At 31.2% G+C, this 24,516-nt stretch overlaps 2 protein-coding genes across 2 annotated transcripts; one reads left to right on the forward strand and one right to left on the reverse strand.

Annotated features, from left to right (window-relative positions):
* The first annotated feature begins 107 nt into the window (after positions 1-107).
* LOC131640474 (folate transporter 1, chloroplastic-like) lies at positions 108-6,982 on the forward strand. The gene is made up of 11 exons (XM_058910865.1): positions 108-291; positions 385-464; positions 952-1,028; positions 2,566-2,653; positions 3,088-3,181; positions 3,660-3,733; positions 5,120-5,230; positions 6,069-6,140; positions 6,268-6,288; positions 6,393-6,460; positions 6,608-6,982. The coding sequence occupies exons 1-11, from the start codon at positions 165-167 to the stop codon at positions 6,732-6,734; spliced, it is 939 nt and encodes a 312-aa protein (XP_058766848.1). The 5' UTR covers positions 108-164; the 3' UTR covers positions 6,735-6,982.
* A 10,877-nt stretch (positions 6,983-17,859) lies between these two features.
* LOC131644725 (probable methyltransferase PMT27) lies at positions 17,860-21,488 on the reverse strand. The gene is made up of 8 exons (XM_058915297.1): positions 20,213-21,488; positions 19,969-20,118; positions 19,526-19,796; positions 19,331-19,441; positions 19,067-19,241; positions 18,735-18,992; positions 18,455-18,649; positions 17,860-18,369 (listed from the first exon to the last, which is right to left on the reverse strand). Exons 1-8 carry the CDS (start codon positions 21,344-21,346, stop codon positions 18,168-18,170), a joined length of 2,496 nt encoding a protein of 831 aa, XP_058771280.1. The 5' UTR covers positions 21,347-21,488; the 3' UTR covers positions 17,860-18,167.
* Positions 21,489-24,516: the final 3,028 nt, after the last annotated feature.

Here is a 24,516-nt window from a genome sequence, read left to right on the forward strand (position 1 = left end):
TAGAAGGTGTGACCTATTCTACTGGCCTATCCGGTTACCAAGCATTCATAATAGTTACTACTTGTGAGTGAGAGTGAGAGTAGTCTTGATTTCCGCTTCACCGTCGCGTACCTCGTCGTGTTCTCCGTCGCATTCTCCATTTTTCTATTCTCAAACCTTCTCACATGTCAACGGCACCACCGTCCAAACGCGATAAGTTGCAATGGGAATATCCTGTTGCTGGTTTAATATCTGGATTCGCCACCTTAACCGTGAAGTATCCCCTCGACCTTGTCTCAACTAGGCTTCAAGGTTTTTCTCTCTTTTCATCTTTATGATCTTTGATTTCGTTTATATCTTCCATACTCTCTATTCAGAATTTTAAACTATGATTTGATTTCGCAGTTAACGATGGTCGACTCTTCTCTCAATTTCCTAGATACAAGAACACCGCTCACGCCATTTTCACCATTGCTCGCTTCGACGTTTGTGTTTTTCTTAGCTCATTACTTGCAATTACTTTCGTCATTATATTAGCAATTTTCTGTTTGCAGGGTTTTTGAATATGAGTATATATTTTTTTCACACTTGCTCTTACTTTTATGAGAGTAACCTTGTGTCCATAGCTAGGATCATAGGCTTTGTTTCCGCTTATAATTGTGGTGTGAATTAACCACAATTTGTTCTTTTATAATAGCGGTGATGACGGTATCCGCACTTGCCGAAACCGTTTTTTCGTAGACCGTTTTTTAAAACCCTGGCGTGCCGCTATACCCTGTTCTTCATAATATTTTGTATTAAATACCACATCACAGAAAAATAGAAATTTACTCAAATTTCTCTATGCAGTGGGGTTATAGCACCTCTATTTAACAACACTAATTAATATAGGAGAGAGAAACTTCTAGTTTAGGTACTTTGTGCATGTCATACTATGAATGTTCTACTTATACACTATGTTTTATCTTGCAGGGATTGAAAGGCCTATATGCAGGCTTTCTTGCTGGGATTCTTGGGGCAAGTATTTCATCTGGTTTAGCACTCGTTGGGTAAGTAGTTTAAATTTTAACCTTTCATTTTTATATCTGTTGCTTACTTGGAGGGAATGATATTATATTAGGATGGCAACTTTGCATTGTGATGTCTGTGCATGTAGTATATAGTATGCATTTTGGTTAAATTTCAACCTGTTTCAATAAGTACGATTCTCTCATTCTGTCTGTCTCTCTGTATCGCATGCACAACTTATTTCTTAGAGTGAAATCAATATCTTGTAGTTGTCGGTATGTGACGATGGCAGGCAACTCATTATTTATCTATCTAAAACATGAATGACACTCACTATTTATTAGTAGCTAGGACTACTTTTCAGCATCAATGTGTTCGTATGATGGGACCTTGTATAGAACTTGATAGTTTCATTTGGTGCCAAGTTTTTCAGAAAATTGCATTGCTTGTTTTTTATTATGTGAAGGCTTGCCCCCCCTCCCCCCCATTCTTTGACTTCCATATTAGAAATTATAAATTATCCTAGGGAAAGAATTTGAGAGAGATCAGAGATGATTATTCTCTTTTCTGGATTTTCAATTCAATCATCGTCACCATTATAGGTCATAGTGACCTATTTATAGATTCACCACTAAGGGTTTGTTTGGTTGGGAGTTTGGAGGGGAGGTGATGGAACCCGAGAGTTCATAATAGAGAATCTATTTGTATTAAGTATGAAAAGGGAGAAAGGCTCACTTGTAATAATGAATGAAAGAGATTAACATGAGTTCAAGAACGCCTAGCCAGAGCACTATGCTCCTAACTAGAGAGAAACTCTCATAACAACTTTCTAATAAAACAATCCCTATCCCTCTTATCAATGTTCCCATCCTAAACAAATCTTTCCGCATCACTACTTTCTCCATTCAACACACCAACTGGACTAAAGCCCAAATCCATTTTTCTATCACTAACACTCGCTAGATAAATAGTTTTGTCCTCAAGGCTAAGAAAATGACACTAACCTGTTGAATACATCCTATCCTATCTTTTGCAGCTGGTGACATGACCATGGTATGAACAGCTTGCAAGAGATCAAGGAATTTAGGCACAAGCGGCTTCAACAAAATAACTTATGCATTGAACTGTTCAAGAACCCTCTCTGTGTTGTAATTAAGAATTATTGCAAATCACATCCTTTCCCCCAAGAACCTGTTGTTGGTGGAAGCATAATGATCCTGCAAGAGGCGACTGATCATCAATAAACGGATTTTGCTAAAACAAATGCCCTCACTCCATAACCCATCAGACTAATGCCATAATAAGTTTCAGTCTTTGCATATCTTCTAGGAAATATCCTGAAGGACTAAAAAAGGACAATAAAGGGGTTTGTGATAGCGACCAAATAGGGGTCATATGGAAAAAGGAAATATTATGTAATAATGAGTGTGGTAAGGATATATGATAAATAAAGAGTGAGTTTGGATTTCTCGTTGGCAGGTTTGTTATGCCTTAGTAGTATAAAGATACACATTTTTGTGCTTAACATGCTGGTCCATCTTATTGCTTCATTTTCCTTTTTTTCCCTTTCAATTGTAGCTACGCAAGAGCTAAACAAAAACATGCTGAGAGAAAAGAGGAGAAGTTTAGTCCAGGTCTTGCCTCAATTGTGGAAACGGGAGTTTTGGTGAGTGTTCAAATATACAAAATATTATGAAAAGATAACCACATTTATAATCATGGTAAGATATTTGGATAGATTATATGTTGTTCAATCCTGCTAGTGTTTTGTATTTATTAGTTGTTGCAACTTTGAGTAAAGTTTCATAATCTCCCTACGTTTGCATTTTTAGCTTTTACTTCTATTAGGCCCAAATGAGTAGTGAGAAGGGATACAATGAAATATTTTGGTGAAACATTATTAGATGATTTTTATTAACTGAGGAATGAACTAACATACTTTACTACTTTTTTATCTATGTATATACTTGAGAAAAGTACCTAGCTTTTAAATATTTGGATGTTTAGGGCTCCAAAACCAAACCATCATAGTGTGGAACATTCATGAATGGTGTCAAAACTGAATTAACAGTCATTTTGGTTTCCTTCACCTGCTATCAGGTTTGCTTGTGCGCAAATCCTGTTTGGATAGTGAAGACAAGATTGCAGCTTCAGACTCCTCTTCATCAGACACGGCCATACTCTGGGCTCTATGGTATGCTTTCCATCTTAAATTAAACTTATATTCTGAATTTTTCACTTTCAGGTTAATTTTCTTTATGTTCATCTCTTTTATACTCTGGCTCTAGGGGTTAGCATAGATCAATAGCGTAATTATCATCTTTTACACACAGACTCTTTTAATCACAATTAGGATATAGCTCATTTTCACTAACGGGTTCAATTGGAGTCATGATATTTGGTGGAGGTTTGTCCTTCTCACCCTAAACAGGTTGTTGGAAATTTTATATTTAATTATCCACTTTATGTATTCAACTATTCTACATTCAGTCATTAATTACTACTTGGTAATGTATTAAGCACACAGATTCATTCCATTTCTTTCAAGTTTCAACTACCTAAAAGCTAAAACATGATAGTCACAGTATAATTTTCTTATTGTGGTTGTATACATCATTATACCCGTTGCTAACCTGCCATGGCATATTTTTATCTGGATAATCAAATATCAGATGCATTTAGGACCATAGTGAGGGAAGAAGGGTTTAGAGCACTTTTTAGAGGAATTGTTCCTGGTTTATTCCTGGTATGTTGCTGGCTCTTGTTATTTTTCCTGTCAATCTTATGCACTTAAAATTATAGTTAAGCATTGTAGTGTGTGGAATTGAGCTTAAATAAAGATAAATTGACACTTAATGTGGAGCTAGTAGCAACTAACCGTTATGAACTCTTCAATTCAATATACCGATTAAACTCATCAATTATCAAAAGCCTTACATTAGATTCTTCCAACCAATTATTGTCAAGCTACAATTGGAGTTAGTTTATCATGTGATTTTCAGATGGTCACTAGCACATGTTAGCACAATTTGTCTGTGATGAACTAGTTATTAACTTATTACTACCCACATCGTTATATTGTTTTCTATTCACTCACAAAATTTCATTTGTTAAAACTAAACAATCATGCATTTAGGACCATCTTGAGGGAAGAGTGACCTAGTGCACGTAACAGTAACAGAGGGACTTGTTCCTAGTCTTTTTCCGTTATGTTGCTTGCTTTTGTATTTTTCCTGTAAATCTTGCCACTTAAAATTTTAATGGAATATTAAATACAATATGTGCAATTATGCATAGAAAAGGCCTTTCTTTTCCAATCTTCAATGAACATAACCGAATAGAACTAGTTGCAACTGGCCATTAGAAACTTAAATCCACCAATTAAATCCATTACAAACCTCTTAGTGGATTCTTCATTCAATTTCTGTTAAATGTTACCGAATTTATTTGTCATGTTATTGGCACATGACACTAAGACATGTACTAGAATGAATTAGTCATATCGTATTCAACAATCATTCGTATTGCACATTAGAAATAGATTAAAAGCTCTACAAAATATTTCTCGACATATTTGGTAACAAGTTCGTCAAAAGCTAAAAATCATGTGACCTAGCTCCCAACCTCTATCCTTATCAAACACTTTGTTAGAGAAATAAAATCATTTACGACTCCCCACCTAACAGTTTAAGGTTTGGAGAGTTGGTCCATGACATCGTATTAGAGCCTTTGATACTCAACTATTTATATACATGAAAGATATATAATTTAAATCGGAATGTAATCCTATCATAAACCCAAAGGATACTAACAAATCCTAGTATAATAAATATCAATATCTCAACAATAAATATCATAGGACTTTGTAACTTATAAGGACTTAAATAACATGTCTGCAAGTTGATTATTAGGTCTGACAAAGGAAGTCTTGATGATACTAAAGATAATCTTCTCTCTAATGAAATGATATGAAATAATAGTCAATCTTTATGTGTTTAGTCTTCTCGTGAAAGATTGGATTTTAAATCTTGATGGCTACTGGCGATATTAAGAACCGACAAAATCATGATTTTTATTGTCTACTTGTTGTTTATAGAGAGCTTACTTGACTTTGTGGGGGGTGTTTTGGCAGGTCGCTTATGGCGCTATTCATCTCACTGTATACCAGGAGCTTCATAAAACTCTTGCTCATTTGAAGACTAAAGGAAGTAATATACAACATCAAAACCCTGATAAAATTTTGGTAAGTGTTGAACCTTAGACCATTTAACTTTGAATTTTCAATTGTACTGAACTACTTACATTTCATAAATGATTTTTTGGTGATTGGCCTTTTTGGTTACTTGTATGGCACTAAGTTCTTGTTTTATGATAAGATATTCTTGTCACTTGAACTATGCAGTTGGGTTCACCTTGTGGAAAAGACTTTGTTGTTGTTATTGTGTGGTATAATACTTGTGTAGAACATATTGGCTCTTTGGCTCGTGCATCAGACCATATTACAATTTTATTTAATAAGTTCAAATTAATGCATTAAAATATTATACCCGTCACTCCTTCAGATTTTAAGTCTTTGTTAAGTTGTTTAAACTATGTTGAATTCTGACATTTTAAATGAGACAAATATGTGAAAATTGAATAATATATTTCAAGTGTAAAAAATTGTACAAACATTAATCATTTTATATCGACAAACTATTTGAATAAAGGTCTGATTGTGAATTACTACTAACAATAGTAAAAATAACTACAATAAAAATAAATTGTTTATGATACTCTTCCTCAAGTTGGTGAATGAATATCTATCATTCCTAGCTTGGAAACAATCTTTTCAAAGTTATTGTTGTTTAGTTAGAAGATCTACCGTGTAGCTTGGAAAGAAATATATGGAGTGCAAATAAAACCACTATCTAATTTTTCCTTGATGAAGTGTCTATCAACTTTAATATATTTCATATGTAGTTAAAGAGACTCATCTTCTTTACTAGTTTCAATCTCAACTTCCTTTTTAATATTTTGTAGTTGAAGAGACTCATCTTCTTTACATATGCAATGTTTTGATATTTTATTCCTTTCTCTAGAATTCTGTTGATTCTGCTATTCTTGGAGCAACCTCAAAAGCTGCTGCAATACTCCCAGCCTATCCATTTCATGTACAACTCTCTCTCCCCTTGCCTTTTGAAGGAGAAAATTTTGAACTTTACTGTCAAACATAGTATATCAATCATAGAAAAAGTTGCTTTCTCACGATGGATTCTGTTTCCCCTCCTCTTTTTTCAGGTTATACGGACTCGTTTGCAGGTAACAGAGCGCGGTTACAAGAATAGGGATAATACTTAGTGCTTATCTTTTAATTGTGTATCATTTTGAATCTTAGTTGGACTAAAACTTCTTTCTCTCTGCAGCTACGACCTGACAGTGATGGGATATCAAGATATAAGAACAGTTGGCATGTTGTGAAAGAAACAGCACGGTACATATTAAAACCCTTTATGATCTATTTTCCATCTTTTCATTAACATATAAGGAAAGGTGAAACTGGGTTAGGACTTAGGAATGATATAAATGTTTTTTATACTTGAGTTACTTAGAACTTGTTGACTATATTCTGTTCTTGCAGATTTGAAGGTGTTCGTGGTTTTTACAAGGGAATCACTGCAAACCTTTTGAAAAACATTCCTGCTGCTTCAATAACATTTGTTGTTTATGAAAATGTTCTAAAATTACTTAAACAGGAGAAGGAATGACTGAGTAAGACAGTATCTGGATATTCAAGGAGAAATCAAAAAATGATCCTCTACCTCAAACAGAAAACTCAGAATTGAGGACGAATCTCAATGCAAGAAATAACAGTGATAGAGAGAAATAGTTAGTTGTCGGAATATCTTGTGTCTTGCTTCATTTTCCCATCATAGAGCTAATGTACTTTGTTGCAATGAGCACATTACAAGGCTAGCTCATCAACTCTCTTAACATAATTATGAGTGGAATAAAGTGTGACCTCATAAAAGTGAAAACATAAAATGGAAAGATAGAATTAACCAAATCTTGCATTCTCCACTTTGATATCTATTATTTACTCTATGATTTTCTCACTCACCTTGCTAAGCACTCTTTTAAGACTTCATGACTTTCTCTTGGGTATTCTTTTATCCTTTAAAACCTTAACTCTTGGCCATGTCTTCTTTTGACTCAATTATAGTGGTGTTGGGAGTTTTTATTCGACATATTCTCAAGTTTATGTCAAAAATATGTGTTTAAATATCTTGGTCATTTATTCCCCATCCAAAACCATTTTTCCTTCATCCTTTACATTCTAATGTAGGTGATGAGCTAATATTTAATGGATCTTGTATGCGTACTGTCAAGTATAGCCACCTTTCTGTTGTTGAAGATTGTCTCTTCACCAACCAACTGATTATTTAGTGTGGTTTTCTTAAGTGGAGACTACCAAATGCCAACTTTGAAAGAATTGGGATATTGTTGACACAATCATACTCTCTAGGGTAGACATAAAGTTTTATATGGAAAAATTATTTGATATGCTCGACTACTGATATGTAAGTGTAAACTCTTTTATTTTTCCTTGGGGTTATGAGGACCCCCACATTTTCTTGGCGTGGCTTTCGTTCTTGGCTCGCATGTGTCCCTAACCTGTGACACCCTCGTCCCTAAGAGCATCCACATCCACCATCCTCACATGTGTTCTTTAAATGGGACCCATTCAATTTTTTATATTATACTACACTTTCACATTTTTTAAACAACCCAACTACATTTTTTTAAATATTCACCCAACCCATCAAAAACCCTAAAATAGGTCCTACCAAATCTCACAATATACCACACATTTAATTTATGTAGCATTTTAAAAAAAAATAAATAAAAATACAGTTAATAAAACATAAAGAGCGTTGGTTAGTTTGTGACCGTTGTACATGTAAGAAATGTGATAATTGTCAGATATCCAAAACATTATGTAATTTGTTTATTAGAAGCATCTTGTAATACACACTTGTAATCAACATGGTTGATTAGATTCCTTGGGGGACTAAGTGCTAGTCAGAAGCCTTGAGAAGACTGTGGCTGCGGTCATAGTGGTTTCACGATAAGGATCAACTGAACTTGTTAGGGTTGCTAGCAAGGTTGATCATAAGCTTATTATGGTTGTTTTCTTGAGAGACTAGGTGCTAGTAAGGAGTCTCAAGAAGATAGTGGTTGCGGTCATTGTGGTTGTCTGTAGTCAGTTTGGTTATAGTGGATTAATTCCTTATTGAGAAGGCAAAATCACCTTGGCAGGTGGATTGGAGTAATTTAGTTAACAGTGAACCAGGATAAAAATAAATGTATTCATCTATTTTTATTCACTTGAACCATCGGGGTTTTTCTCTTAGTCGTAGGTGTGACTGGATCAGGGTTGTGTTTGGAAGTAATTTCAAGTTCCTGCAAAACATTAAGCATATAGTCAATGGTATCCATGTTTCTTTATTGAGAAAATAAGTACAACACCATAGGAGTTATAACAATACCGTAAGTACATCACATTCATCAATAACGATTGCCTCATCAACACTCTCCTTAATCTATAAAATGTGGAAAAAACCAAGAATTTGAAATGAGTCGCGAGATGTAACATATTCATTACATTTGGAAATGCAATGCAGATGTAGGATAGATAACGGTAATACTGGTTTCCTACAAAATCCAAAAGTAACATTAATAATGTTGCTGCTACGGTAATATTTGTAATGAGTCGCGAGATGTAACATATTTATTGCATACGCTACCCAGAGGGTATAATTAATAATGTTCTTGCTACAAAATGCGAAAGTAACGTTAATGGAATTAAAAAATATCAGGGATGCGTTAAGTGTAAGCTTATTGTGCAGTTGTGAGAAAATATGCATCCCCCCAAGTCTCGCAAGACCAAGTTGACCTGCTGCTTCTTACCACCAATCTGATATTGTATGTACCCTATTTCATCTACCATTCCGATTATATCTGTGAAAATAATGGTAAATATGAATTGGATGAAGATAATACATCAAGATATTCATTGAGGAAAGAAAGAAATAGGGTTACCAATCAGAACATCTTTTTTCCACCTGCTGGTAATAATATCACCTAAAGGAGTTAACTTGATTTCCTTGTCCGGTATTTGATGCTTATTTTACCAATTGTGGTTCCTCCAGTGAATTTTATAAAATAATTGTGGGGTGAAGGTTTGAAAACTAAATCATTCAGTTGAACTTGAAAGTTTGCTATTGTGCAAGTGTCGTTTAAAGGAAATCGAATGTTTGCCTATACATTGCGAGTACAATGACATGTATATCACTCCTCTGTTAATGAAAAGCCAACGAAGATAGTTAGATAACAAAAATGGATATAATATGTCTGAAAGATGTCAACAATATTATTACAAATGTACAAAGTATTGTTAACCAAAAATCTAAACATATAGTCCAAATATAACATAAAGATAAAAAAAAATGTATACAACATTTTTTAACAAACAAAACAGAAATGAAGGAAAATAAGGGAACATACATTTCTCTGTAAAATGAAAGAAAAAGAAAATAAGGAGACAATAATGAATTTATATTGAAATTTAAAAATTGAAATTCACATAAGGATGGTTTGGGTAAATGAAAAAATGAGTTAACTTCCTCTTTTAAGTAGTTAGTTGACTTATGTAAAATGAATAATTTATTTTTAGTAGTACTAACTATCTTTTCAAATGCATTTTTTTTGTAAGTTGCATAAATTTATAAATTTCAGACGAACTAGTATCAAACCCGTGCGTACGCATGAGTTCTAGTCTGGTACGCGCATTTATTTACATGATATATTTATTTTAAATAGAAGGTTAAAAAAGAAAAAATATTTAGATCATTAATATATTTTTTGTATATAAAAATATTTAAATAAATAATACATTTTTCCCGTATATCAATTTTGGATCATAAATACCATCTTTTGTATATAAAAATATTTAGAACAATAATAGATTTTACAAATATTATTTATATTTAGGTATCATTTACAAATCATTGATAGTCTGCTCATACAGTTATACACCAAATCCAAATAAAATAAAAATTAGACAAATTCACATGAATCATCTCAACCAATAATCCAAGAAGGCTTGAAACAGTACCAGCTGAAGAGAGATTGTAAAGAACATGAGTAAACTTCAAAGCACTATTAGTAACAACAATGGTTGGAGTAACATAAACGTGGTGCACATGAGCACCGTCAAAACCGTAATAGTGAATTAGTACCTGACAAAAGTAATATAACTAAATATAATTTGGAAATGACACAGAAGGTGGTGTGAGATATTCCTAAACTGATCCAACATTCAATTGCAAGGCCTTTTAGAAGAATATTGGCACCAAACTGTTATCTAATTAAAAGGAAATGACAATAGAATTTATTAGAGGACAAATAGAATAATTTTTGTGAGGAATAAACACCATGTTTGGTTATTTTGATCAATTGCATTTGCTTAATCATAGAACTTGAACATAAAACAAAACCCCAAAATAATTATATAAAAAAAGGAAAATAAATAAATCACACGTGGAGAAAGCCGCTTACAATGACCACCTTAAGATCTAGAACAGAGTGATAAGTAAAATAGATTAGAATAAAAAACGATGTATCGAGCATTAACGTCAAAAAATAGCATATTCGAAATATACCACGGAAGAGATAACACAAAAGAGATAACAGAAAACACAAAATCTGCGATTCATCATATTATTCAAAGTTTTCAAAAACATAAAAATGAGAAAGATCTACAGAAAAGTGTACGAAACCAATTTTTTTGATGGAAAGCTGTAGTGATTTACAAAACCAGTTAGGTCTGAGCAGAGATTTTTTATAAACAAAATAGCTGTATACGAAACCAAAACTTGGATGCCTTACGTCTCAGCCAAATATTGGTTATCCCAAACACTTTGTGATGTTTTGGTTTTTGAACGATAACATAAAATCGGCAGACTTGAACATTTTCAATATCAAACAATATTCAAAGTAACCAACATGAACTGTTTTAAAAAAACCTAAAAATAAGAAATCTCATCCCAAATTAAAAGTGAAAATACAGTAAAAACGAAATCCCACCTCTTTATCAACCAGAAGAGTTTCAAAGTGCTCTTTAGTCTTCGATACAACTGACCATTTGTGATGGATTTTGACCACAACCTTCCAAAGCTCCTTACTTTCATTGACGTCCTTCACTTTCTCAAAAGGCCTTGCCATGTTGATGTGTAAATCGAACAAAATTTTGGAAGATGAATCAGTTAGGGGTTGAAGCAGAGAAACAGATCTTGAGAGAAATGCTTTCGTTGAAACTGATTGGAGAGAGATGAAAGGCAAAGGTTGGAAGGAACAAAACATATGAAATGATAACATAAGGTTTTGCATCAGGAGCTGTTCATGGTAGCAGGGGGAGTAGGCTTTTTCAAAAAGCAAAATAGGGTTTTCTGATGGAAGAGAAAGAAAAGGTTAAAGTGGAAAACGTAAGTTGCTTTTCAACGATAAAGAAAAGATAGTTGGATTTAAACATCCATAAAAAAGGTAATATAAGTCATCTGCTAAATATGTTTCACGTGTTTCAATTGGTTTCCATGCAAATACCCAAAACCAGAAAAAAAACATTTTTTGTCACAAAAATATTAATTTTGCCTAAGAAAAATAAGGGTATTATTGTGAATTTCAAAACATCAATTTTTCTTATATTATATATTGAATTCGAGGCCGGAGTATCATAATTAGAAAAAACCTCAAAATCAAACAACATTTACAAAATTACTCACTTCTACTTAATATAAATCTATGGTTGTCATGATGACAACCCTAGACAAAAACCCTAGTCTTCGCTTATGTGTCATCCTCACATAGCCTCATGCTTATGTGTCATCCTCACAAAATTCTACAAAATTCTACCAATTAGTAAAACCTCATTTCTAATTTAATACATGAAGAAAATAAATTATAAAAATATTAGATAAAAACTTATATATATATATATATATATTAGATTTATTAAATTAACATTAGATTAATAATTATTAATAATATTAATGATTATTATTATTATTATTATGAGAATAATAATAATAAGAATAAAAAAATATAAATATGTGGTTGTCATGATGACAACCCTAGACAAAAACCCTAGCCTTTTCTTATGTATCATCCTCACATAGCCTCATGCTTATGTGTCATCCTCACATAGCTTCATGCTTATGTGTCATCCTCACATAGCTTCATGCTTATGTGTCATCCTCACAAAATTCTACAAAATTCTACCTACTAATAAAACCTCATTTATAATTTAATACATGAAGAAAATAAATTATAAAAATATTAGATACAAACTTATATATATATATATATATATATATATATATATATATATATATATATATATATTAGATGTATTAAATTAACATTAGATTAATAATTATTAATAATATTAATTATTATTATTATTATTATTATTATTATTATTATTATGAGAATAATAATAATAATAAGGGTAAAAAAAATAAAAATATAATATTGAACCACCATATTAAATATAATAATAATAACAATTCTATTTTCATCTTCTAATTTTTTTTATATATTATACAATTCTATATTATTTTCAAATATAACTTAAATAAATTTTACCTAAAAAAACAGTCAAATAAATTTGCCATTAATTTTTATAATTTATTTAAATAATATATTTTATATAAATAATTTACATATCCTTATAGTTATAATAAAGGCACCATATTAAAATAAAAAATACACAACTCTAAAAAATATTAATATATAAAAATTTATTCTATTAATATAGATCATATATTAATATACCAAATAAATATTTTAACTAATTTTATTTTTCTTTTTTTTAACTCCTATTATATAGTAATAATGAATAGGATAGTTATTTAAAATTACTTTTGTAACTCCTATTATTTAGTAATGAAAAATATAATATTAATGAATTGAAATTAATTAATAACTTTTTTTGACAAGAAATTAATTAACAACTTTAAACCTCCTGAGTCCTGACTAAATACGAAAAAAAACAAATAATAAAGATTGAGAAAGGTCAAATAATTAAAGTAAATATAATATCATATAATTTTTTTGGTATATATTATAAATAACTAAAAAAATATTCTTATAAAAGAAATTCTTCCAAATTACATAAATAATTTTTTTTTGGTATATATTATAAATATTAATTCTATTAATATTAATCATATATTAATATAACAAATAAATATTTGAACTACATTTTTTCTCTATTTTGTATCTCCTATTATATAGTAATAATAAATAGAATAATTATTTGAACTTAGTTTGTAACTCATAATATATAGTAATATATAGTAATGATGAATAAAATAGTAATGAATTGAAATAAATTAATAACTTGAAACCTCCTAAAAATATGAAAAATTAAATAATAAAGATAAAGTAAATATAACATTATAATATTAATAAAATTTTATATAAAAATATTTTTTCTATCAAATAAATTCTTCTAAATTACATAAATATTTTTAATATAAAATTCATACGAGACTAAATTAATAAAAATATTTTTTTATAGTTTATAATGGTAATAATGAATTAAATAGATTTGAACTGAAGTTCATGAAAAACTTTAATCCCTGGAAAATATGAAGAGAAAAATGAATAATAAAGATAGTGAAAGATTAAAAAATTCGAGTAAATATAATATCATAATAATTTGTCCTTCTATTCAAAAAATTAGAACATAATATAATAATAATAATTTAAAAATGTCATTAACATAATTTTAAAAACTATATATCTTCTTCTATTCCAAAACTCTTATTATTTAATTATTATTTATTATTACTATTCATTATTTAATTTTGACTATTCACTCACTTAATATATCAATGTAAATTTAGACTAATAATTGTCTAAATTTAATTAGTTATTATTTTATACTTTTAATTATTGTTCTATGCATAATCACATCACATATATATAAATATATGATACTAATTTATTATCATTTCATTTATATTTTTATATTTTATAGTAAAATATAGTTAAAGGTTAAAAAAATAAGAGGAGATAAAATATCATAAAAATAATAAGTCAAAAATATAATTGATAAAATAAATATATATTAATATACCAAATAAATATTTGAATAATTTTTTTTTTTAATTTTGTAACTCCTATTATTTAATTATGGCAATTCACTCATTTATTATATTGATTGAAATTTTAATCTTTAATTTGATTGCTTATTATTTTTGTTATTTTGTAACTCCTATATATGATATTGAGTTATCATTGTTTCATTCAAACAAATCATTGATGCTCTGGTGGTACTCTTCACAATTTTTATAATTGTTTTTGCTTAACTTTACATATGTCTTGCAATATAATAAAAACTCAACTTATTCTGTTATTGTTAGTCTCCTATCTAACTATTTTTATAATCTTTTGTTAGTTGATGACTTTATTTTATGTGAATTATAAGAAGATCGTGATAAATTGTATTACGTTATTGTTGTTTGAAAAATCTAATATTCGTTCTGGTAAGTAGATGTCTCCTATCTAATTATTTTTGTTATGTGTATGAAAAGAAGAGGATAAAGAAAACTCATATTGTTTCTACTTTTGCATTCTTGCTACTTGAAAATCATGAGAAAAATTGTAGCTCATGTAAATATAATTTTAACAATAATCTTTGAGACAAATGTGTATTTGATTTAAATTATTTATTTAATTGTTTGAGATCTTCCATAAAAATATAATAGTTCGATATGAATCTACTTTTTATGTGAACTCCCTCAATTATTCATGCATTATTATTAATGATTTTTTGGCGGTACAATTCATATTTCACTTGGAACAAAACTTTGGACCATCTAGAGTATCAAAGATATCTTATTTGAAAACACTAAAATTATCCATATCCTCTTTGAAGACAAATTAAATTGTAAATTTCATGGCAAAGCTCACATCTACTAACAACAATCTTTTGATCACAACTCTCTTTCGTTGGGAAGAAATTTATTTTTATGTTTATAGTTTTTTATCTCTCTTTTTTAAGCATCATAACCAATAACATAATTAATTTTTGTTAAACATCATTTTAATAATATTGTCTTTTTATAGGAATAATAGGTATGATTTCTATTTTATTTTATACATCAATTAAATCCTATAAATTATATTATTTTTAAATTATTATTATTGTTATTTTAATTTGTATTAATAAGATACTAATATCAACTATCTTTATATATTCTTTAAAATTAAATAATTATTTACGGAAAGTAAAGTTGTAAAATAAAATTTAGTTGTAAGTTATAATTGATTTAGTTTGAAGTTACTAAATTCTGAATATTATTTAAAAGTTATGTAATGATAAACTATTTGATTTATCATAATATTGAAATAATATGTATTATAAATAATTGATTTATTTTACTAAATGAAAGAGAAATATGAGAAATAATCTAAAATTTTATCATAAAATTATATTTAAGAACCTAAATATTACTATTAATAAAATATTTAACATAGTTTGGCTAAAAAAGTTAATAACTTAAATTAATAAATATTAGAATCATCAATTATAAAATTGAAAAAAAATTATTTTAATTTTCAAAATCATTTTTTCGTTAATTTAATTATTGATGTAAAAATAAATAATTTATTCAGATAATTATATAATGTTTTTCAATTCATTAATGATATTCATTGATCCATGATAAATAATAATTGTATATACCTCATGAAATAACTAATCCATTAATCAAATCACAACATATTTCTTCCACAACAATAAATAAATAAAATCATGAAAATATGAATGAACTTACTAAATTAACATAAGAACTCCAAAAAGATATCAATATGATAAAATATAATATAATTTAAAAAATTAATTTTTTTAGAAAATATAATTAAAAAAATTCTAATCAAAATTTGCTACTAAACCCTAGATAGACTATGGGAGTCAAACACAAACCTTATCTTCCGCACTGGATTTCGAAAATCTAATCTAGCAGTAAATTTTTTTTATGGCAGTTATAAAAGGTTGCCAAATAAAGGTATTTAAAAAAAAAAGCAATAGTAAAAAAAACGAAATCAGGGTTGTATAAAAAGGCCACGAGTGGTTCCTATCCTAACATTCAACAATAGGGTTGTTACAAAGATGATTTGGTGGCGGCGCCATTCATCACCATGAGAACAAGCGCTTACGATTTCACACAAAAACTCTTCCCTCGAAACACCATAGCCACCACCACCACAAACCCTCGCCTTCAAACAACCTCACCCTATTTCTTCCTCCAACCCTATCGCATGGCCGAACCCGTAGGAGCCTCCAATACACCCGCGCCGCACCCGATTCAACCTAAACCTGATTCTAACACCGATAAGAAGGAGATTCCTCCGCCGCCGGAGAAACCAGATCCCGACGATTGTTGTGGTAGCGGTTGCGTTCGTTGTGTTTGGGATGTGTATTATGACCAGCTTGAAGAATATGATAAGCTTTACAAACAAGGGGATCCTAACCCTAAAACCTAATTTAAGAATTTCTTTTTGTAAATCTGTAATAATAATATCTGTTTGTATCTAATTTTTTGTTTAATACTCAATTTTACAATAAATTAATTCATTTTAATTATTATATATAGTTTATTATTTGACAAATTCTAATGCTTTAGATCTGAATTTGTAGTTGTTTTAGCATTGCTTAATTGATTGATCCATGGCTCAGTACATATGGGTTTAGTGGAAGATTTGTCAATGCTTATATAAATCATTAGGAGTTTTTAGTTCCTTAGAACTCTTATATAGTTCTTGGGGTTCGGGAACTCCTACAATTTTTCTCTTATTGTGCTTTATTGAACAAGTTTATGATTTTTCATTTATTAAGTCTTTGTAAGGTTGTATTTTTGTAGGTAGAAACGATTTAGCATTGCTTAATTGATTGATCTCTAGCTCAATTCATGAGTTTAGTGGATGCATTTTGTCAATGCTTATATAAATTATGAGGCGTTTTTAGTTCCTTAGAACTCATATATAGTTCTTGGGGTTCGGGAACTCCTACAAGTTCATTTGAATTTATTGATGAATTTAAAATTTAATAGAATAAGTTTATAATTCTTAAGGCTGTGTAAGTTTATGCTTTTATATGTAGAAACGATTTAGCATTGTTTACTATAATTCTTTGGCTTAATACGTACGGGCCAGTGAATACATCATTCAATGCTTATATAAATGATTGGGAGTTTTTAGTTCCTTAGAACTCAAACATAGTTCTTGGGGTTCGGGAACTCCTACAAGTATTTTCCCCCTTTTAATATTTGCATACTATATAATTCAGCTTGAGATATTCTTCATTACTCAAGAATTTGTGATCTCTATCATGTGAGAGAAAGGAACAAATGATGTGTTTGAAATTTGACCCAAAATCTTTTGTAGGTTTATGCTTTTTATTGGTAGGAATGATTTAGCATTGGTAACTTATTTTCTCTGGCTTAATATATATGGGTCAAGTGAATTTACCTTATGCTTATATCAATTATTAGGAGTTTTTAGTTCCTTAGAACTCATATAGTTCTTGGGGTTCGGGAACTTCTACAATTCTATTATTCATCAGTATAGTGTTCTTCTACAATTCCCTGTTTATTTTGTTATAGCATTGCTCACTTATTTCCCAGCTCAATGCATATGGGTCAAGTGGGATGCACTGGCAATGCTTATATAAATGATTGAGTTTTTAGTTCCTTAGAACTTCTATAGTTCTTGGGGTTCGGGAACTCCTACAAGTATTTTAAGATAAAAAATATTTCTCTCATTATTGTATTGCACAATCTATCACATAATTTTCAAGCGGTTACAAACTCTCTTACAGAGCTATAACATTTTGCCAATGTTTCAATTATTTAACTAAGCGTATTACAGATCATTGGACATTTAAAAATGACAAATTACAAATTCTGCTACTTCTTGACCCTGTATTACATCATCTAATTCTTGGCAATTTGAATGATTAGAAGAGTAGACTGTTCGACTTAACTATTCTGCCATTAAAGGTCAATGACCAAAAAGAACCGCATATTACAGCAAGTGCTTTGTTTGTTTGAAAATGTTAATCTGACTGAACATTACGAATCGGGTCGCCAAAAGCTTTTCTTTGCACAGAGCATCCCCTCTTGGTTTTTGGAAGTTTTGGAGGTTATTTCCCAGTTAATAGATTTGATCAAATTCTCCACTTCATCGACAACACTAAGATCATCCCGGACAACAAAATGACCACCTGGTCTAAGTACTCTATCCACCTCTGCTATAACAGGAATAAGTTTGCACCTGCAAAGCCAAAATATTGTAAGCATACCAAATTAATATGGTGCAAATTCTCAAGCCTACTGAAAAATAGTAGAAAAATGAATACCTGGTCTTTAGATTTGAGAAAAGTTGATCGGCATGCAAAAGATCATAAGTTCTTGGATATGTGCTGAAGGATTCACACCAATCATGGTACATTCCAATAAGACCTCGTTCATAGATGATTGGAAGTGTATCTCCAGCATCTACATTTACCACATTAAATACCCATAGAGGAAGGTCCTTCAAAGCTGCTGCGAATCTACACACACAACATAACTGATAATAACCCTTCATGATCTTAAATCATACTTATAATAGTTAGCTCAAGATGAATGAATACTTACCCTCCATATGTAGCTCTCATGTCCATGACATTTCTCACATTTGGCCAGTCAACACCCATAACTCTAAGCTCGAATACAACGTTTTTCCAACGTACACTATCTGCTGCAAAATTTTGAGTAGATAATTTTTCACCCTCTGCATCATTTAACCAATATGGAGCTTTTTGTAGTCTCTGAGGCCAAACTTCTGGCCATTTAGCCCCTCTTTCTGTCTGGTCAGCAGGCAGCTTATGCATGCAAGCTTGTAGAGGTACATACCTGTCAAAATGACTGAACCGTAACCAATATGACACTTTTCATGTACGTAACAGTTCTTAATGAGAGGGATTTACCAGGCAGCATTTGGATCATCATCATCTTTACACATTGGAGGTTGGCTTTGCTCTCTCTGCTCATAACATTCATTGGAAGAAGTTTTGCGGAAGAAGGCAGCACCAACTTGGTTCAGAGTATCATTTTTTATGGTCACAAGGTCCCAACACATGGACTTGGTTAACGCTTTCATTTCTGAATGAAAATAAAATATGTCAACACCTATAAAAATTCCAATTCATTACTTCATAACAAATATAAGATATGTTATGTATTTATCGTACGCTTCCATATCTCCACATCTTCCTCGAGAGTTTGGTACACAGGTGTAGCAGACCATACAAAATAACCACCTGGTCTAAGAACTCGGTTCAATTCCAAAAGCAGCATACCACCTGCAACATAGAAAAAAAGAGTTGACGCAATTAAGAATTATTGATAAGTTCAAAGAAAGAAAAAAATGTTGTAATGGAAACAACCTTCTTCATGCCAAGGTACTCGACATCGCGCGCAATGTATCAGATCAAATACACGACTTGGGAATTGCAACCTTTGAGTGCCCATGACAGCAGATATGGCTGGTATTCCTCTCTCAAGTCCAAACTGAACTTGTGCCTCATGTTCATCTTTAGGAGCAAAAGACATAGCAATAACATCTCTTTCAAATAAGTAACCTCCAAAACTACCAACTCCACACCCAACGTCCAATATCACCCTTGTATGCTTCCCCCATGCAATGTCTGGTTGAGCCTGCACAATAATAGTTAACTAGTTAACCAATTATTTTCAAGTGAAATGAGTTCAGTAGCATCAACATCTCTGAAAATGTCGGTGTACCCGTCTATGTCAATGTTTCATAGGAAATGAGTACTTCTTTTATATCATATTTGTAATACATACCTAGCTAGAAAATTAATATTACCTGTTGAAGAAAATCAATATAGTGTAGAGCACCGTGAATGAACTGAGTGCCACCTCCAGGGAATGTCAAGAACTCACCCATCAACTTCACCCAATTTTGATGTCCTTTCACCTCAGCTAGCTTAACGTGTGGTACATTGTGGTACCATATCTATGGAAACGTAGAAAAAGGTTGTAATTTTGAGAAACTCATTATCATATATATACCAATAGAGTAAATAGTTGAAGGGTATATATGAGAGAACCTTATCTCTACTACCAGGCCATGGAACATGTATTTTGTATCCTTGAGGAAGTGAGACCAGACAAGTTGGTGCATCCTCAGGGCAATGCCTCTCTCTATGTTCAAAGTGTTTTCTATGTGAAGTCTTCAGATACTTTTCATTATCCAAACATGGAATATAATCAGCACCAGATGTTACATTACAGATAGTCCACTTGAAATCTTTCCCTTCTTGATCAACAACACTACTACTAGTACTACTACTTCCACCTGATTCATTGACGTTTTGTCTCTCCTTTTCACCTCGAGACTCGTCTGCTTGTGTCGACCATTGTTTCTTCAATTCCTTCCTCGACTTCCTCCTCTTCCTCTCGGGTTTCGGCTTCTCTACTGACACCGCTTCCTCATGACTCTCATTTTCTTGTTCTTTTGGTTCGTCGACTTTAGACATCTTGACCTCGCTTTCGCCTTTGTCTTCCTTTAACTGCTGTTCGTTCGCATCATCTTGCGCTTCTTGTTGCTGATCGCCCTTTGCATTCACTTCATCTTTCTCTGTCACAATGATTTTCTGATCATTGTTTGAATTTCTCGGCTCCTGATTTTGAGCGAACGAGCTTTTATCTTCTTGTTTTGTTTGTTCATTGTTGTTTGTATTAACAACATTGTTAGCATCATCGTTTTTGATTGCATCATCCGGTAGATTACCTGGATTGTCTCCAAACACAGTAGTAGTTTCCTTCTGATCTTGGTTCTTTGTGCTACTTTCTGACGTCAAACCATTGTTCGTAGTTTCTGATATCGAATCGTCAATATTATTATTGGCATTGGTTGTTCTTTCAGATGTGGTCGAATCATCTAAGTTATATTTGGCGTTGATTCTCTTTTCAGATGCCAATTCATCCGAGTTATTATTGTTATTGTTGTTGTTATCGTCGTCATTGTTGTTGTTGGCCGTGGTGGTTTGATCATTGGAAGAAAAATCATTGGTGGTGGAAGTATCAACAGCCGAATGTGTTTTCGGCGAAACGACCGAGTTTGAAGTTAGCATCCACACACCTAAGACACATAGTGCAATGAAAACTAATGTTGTTAAGGTTGATGTGTAAGATGATGATGTTGATGATCTTCGATTACGTGACTTGATAGGAGGTGCCATAGATTATTTGTTGTTGATTGTGAAGAAAGTGGAAATGGTGAGTGGTGTGAGAGTGAAATTGAGTTATTTTGAGTGATGTTTGTGGAGGAAAGGAAGTGGAATGTGATGTTCTTAATTTGGAAAGTTGGAAATTATCAATGATCCAAAGGAGACGGAGTAGGGAAGTTGTTTAAGACATAATTGGTTGCTATGTTTGGGAGTATGTAGAAAATACAAAGAAAAAACATATGGTTTATTTTGGTCGCTTCGTCTTCTATTACATCTTTTAATGTCTTCTGTTTTTTTTTTTTTAATTCTTTTTATCAGTCGTCTGCTTCTCAAAGTATATAAAAGAGTGATACAAATAATGTGAGTAACTCTATCTTCTTAGTAATATATTATCCAATTACTTTATTTTTCCTATTTTACTGCATTTATTTTTCATTTCTCTTTTATTTTGTATACTTGAAATAACAATAGTTATAAATTACTCGAATAATAGTCATAATTTGGACTTATAAGTTCATCGATTAAAAACTTCAAAAAAAATTTAACTTGAGTTTTAGATTGATCATCATGTTCATTTATTGAAAGTTATTTATTTTATTGGCAACAAATTGATTAATCTTTGAAATTATCTTCTTTTATGCTATCTACTGATGTGTCATCAAATAAAATTGATGTAGGGAGGTTAAGATTGAAGCATTAACCGACAAATTTGAATAGAAGAATGTAGAACAAGAAATGATTAAACAAATGATGGAGCATTGTGAGCGAATATTTGAAAGTTTTAAGCCTAATATTAATCCAAACTCTTCACTACAACTAGAAGGATAAGACGATGATGAAAATGTTGATACGAGTAAAGATGAAACTTGTCAAAAGAGAAGGTTGGCAGAGTGAAGGTGCTTGTGTTTATGAATCTTTTCATTTCTAAGGAGGTAAATAAGGGCCATTCGGACTATCTTGATCTTCGCGTGTCTTAATGTTGTTTTGTTGGTGGGTGGTCGTACTATTAATCTCATTAGTATTAGTCAACTTTGTGATAAGGAATTAAGTGTCAATTTTACTAGAGAAGAATGCAATGTAACAGACAAACAACACACTCAACTCCTAAATGAAGCTAGATCACAACTGTTACACGTTGTCACCCTCTATTGGAAATCAACTTAAATCCTGTCTAACTCTAAAGCTGAATAAAGTAAGTTGTGGTTCAAGAAGCATGGTTGTCGAAATTTGAGAAGTATGAGGAAGATTAATGTTGAAAAGACTATTGTGGACATACCTGATTTTAAGATTGAAGAAAGGAAAATATATGGAGATTGTATGGTTGGAAGTAAAAGAAGCTTCTTACAAGATTGTGTTTCGTACCCCAATTTTTCCCCAGGGTTTTGCATTCATCTACATCATTGCATCATGACCATTTCATTTGGCCATTGACCTTCATCATCATTCATACATGCATTGTCATTCCAATAGTCCATTTGATGTTCATCTTTTTCTTTGAAATTCAGAGAAGAGACAAGTGACATTTGGCTTAACCTTGAAGCTGGAGTTAGGCTAAGTAATGTTGAAATTCATGTCAAAAGGAAAGTCATTACATGTTTACACATGATCATCTTTGAATATATTTATTTTTTAAAAGTTGGTTGCATTTGGAATTTGATTTCACTTATTTGGATTTTCAAAGAAAATTACTACATGGTCATCACTTGTCCACTTTGCCTTTAGAAATAATTTTTGCAATTGGAATTTGAATTAAAGTTGCATTTGAAACTTGATTTCACTCATTTTGAATTTCAAAGTAAATTGCAACATTGTCTGAATGCACCATCATATACTAACCATGCATATCATTAGGAGTTGTTAATTTAGTGCATTGTTATTAGTAGGTTTTGGTTATTAAAGTGGTTTAACATGATATCTAGACTTATTTGAGCTTTTGATAAGGCAAAGATTGAGAATTTGAGTAATCAAGTCTTGAACAAGATAAAATGTGTTTATTCTTTGAATAAGGGGACTTGATGTTTACGGTGATTTCCGGTAAACAACCGCTAGTCTTCCAAACTATAATAAATATGATTTGGTTACTTGCAGGATCGACTAGATTGATCCTAGGACACATAGTCAAGAAGATTGTTATCAATGTTTATTTGAACCGTATTCATTATTTGTCTTCTTCAATAAGCGTTGTTCGATTAAAGAACAAATAGTCTTGACAATCGCTTTGTTATATATAAATGTGACTTCAATGGAAAGATAAGTAACATAACATAGAAAATTAAAAAGACTATTGAAAAGTAAAGAATCTTAAACTGCAGAAATGTAAAAGACTTTGAAAGTAAATGGCATGAAAGTAATTCGAAAGTAAATGACGTTAAAGTAAAGATACAGAAATGTAAATGGCAAGAAGTAAACGAAATGCAGTAATTCTGGAAGATAAAAACAAAAGATAATACACATGTATTAAAATGGTGGTGTCATACGTACATTTTCTCAGCGAACTCTTTCTCTTAACGCTTGATACTTGAGTAAATATGTGAGTGATTTGTACAAAATGAACACACGGAATCCTAACATTAAGACTCCTATTTATACTAGTTTCGACCTTAACGGTCCTATACTAATCTGCTGCCACGTTTCTCATCAGAACTTCCAGTGAAGCCATCTGTTGTTGAACGGTTACGAAACCGTCTTCGAATTTCAAATCTTCCCGCCTGAGTCTGTCTTCGACGCGTGGCAGTGTATTAAACAAACACTACTAAAAAACACGCTAAGTAGTAATACTTGAATATATTTACAAATTCGTCTAAGTCCCCGAAGACACATACTTTTCACTAGCTTTCAGTATTCATTATCTTCATAGTGAACTTAGAAATATTTACTCTCGAATCATGACCATCAGTAGTCATTCTTTTATTTTTAAGGGATGGCCATCAGTAACCATCTTTCCTTCGATTTTCTACCTCTTCGAAGGATAAATACTTCAAAACGAAATCTTCAGCTAACAAATTGCCCCCAATAAATGCCTGTTTCGAGAGTCAACAGAAATAGGCGTTTCTTGTCATTATAAGATTTCGTTTTTTATTGATCTTTGAGAGTTCCAAGACTGCTGACTAACGTCATAATCACTGATAACACTGTTTCTGAAACGTCTTGTCATTTTCAAAGATGTCTTCTCATAACTTACA

Source organism: Vicia villosa, linkage group LG1 (assembly GCF_029867415.1).
Source record: "Vicia villosa cultivar HV-30 ecotype Madison, WI linkage group LG1, Vvil1.0, whole genome shotgun sequence".
Classification (NCBI taxonomy): domain Eukaryota; kingdom Viridiplantae; phylum Streptophyta; class Magnoliopsida; order Fabales; family Fabaceae; genus Vicia; species Vicia villosa.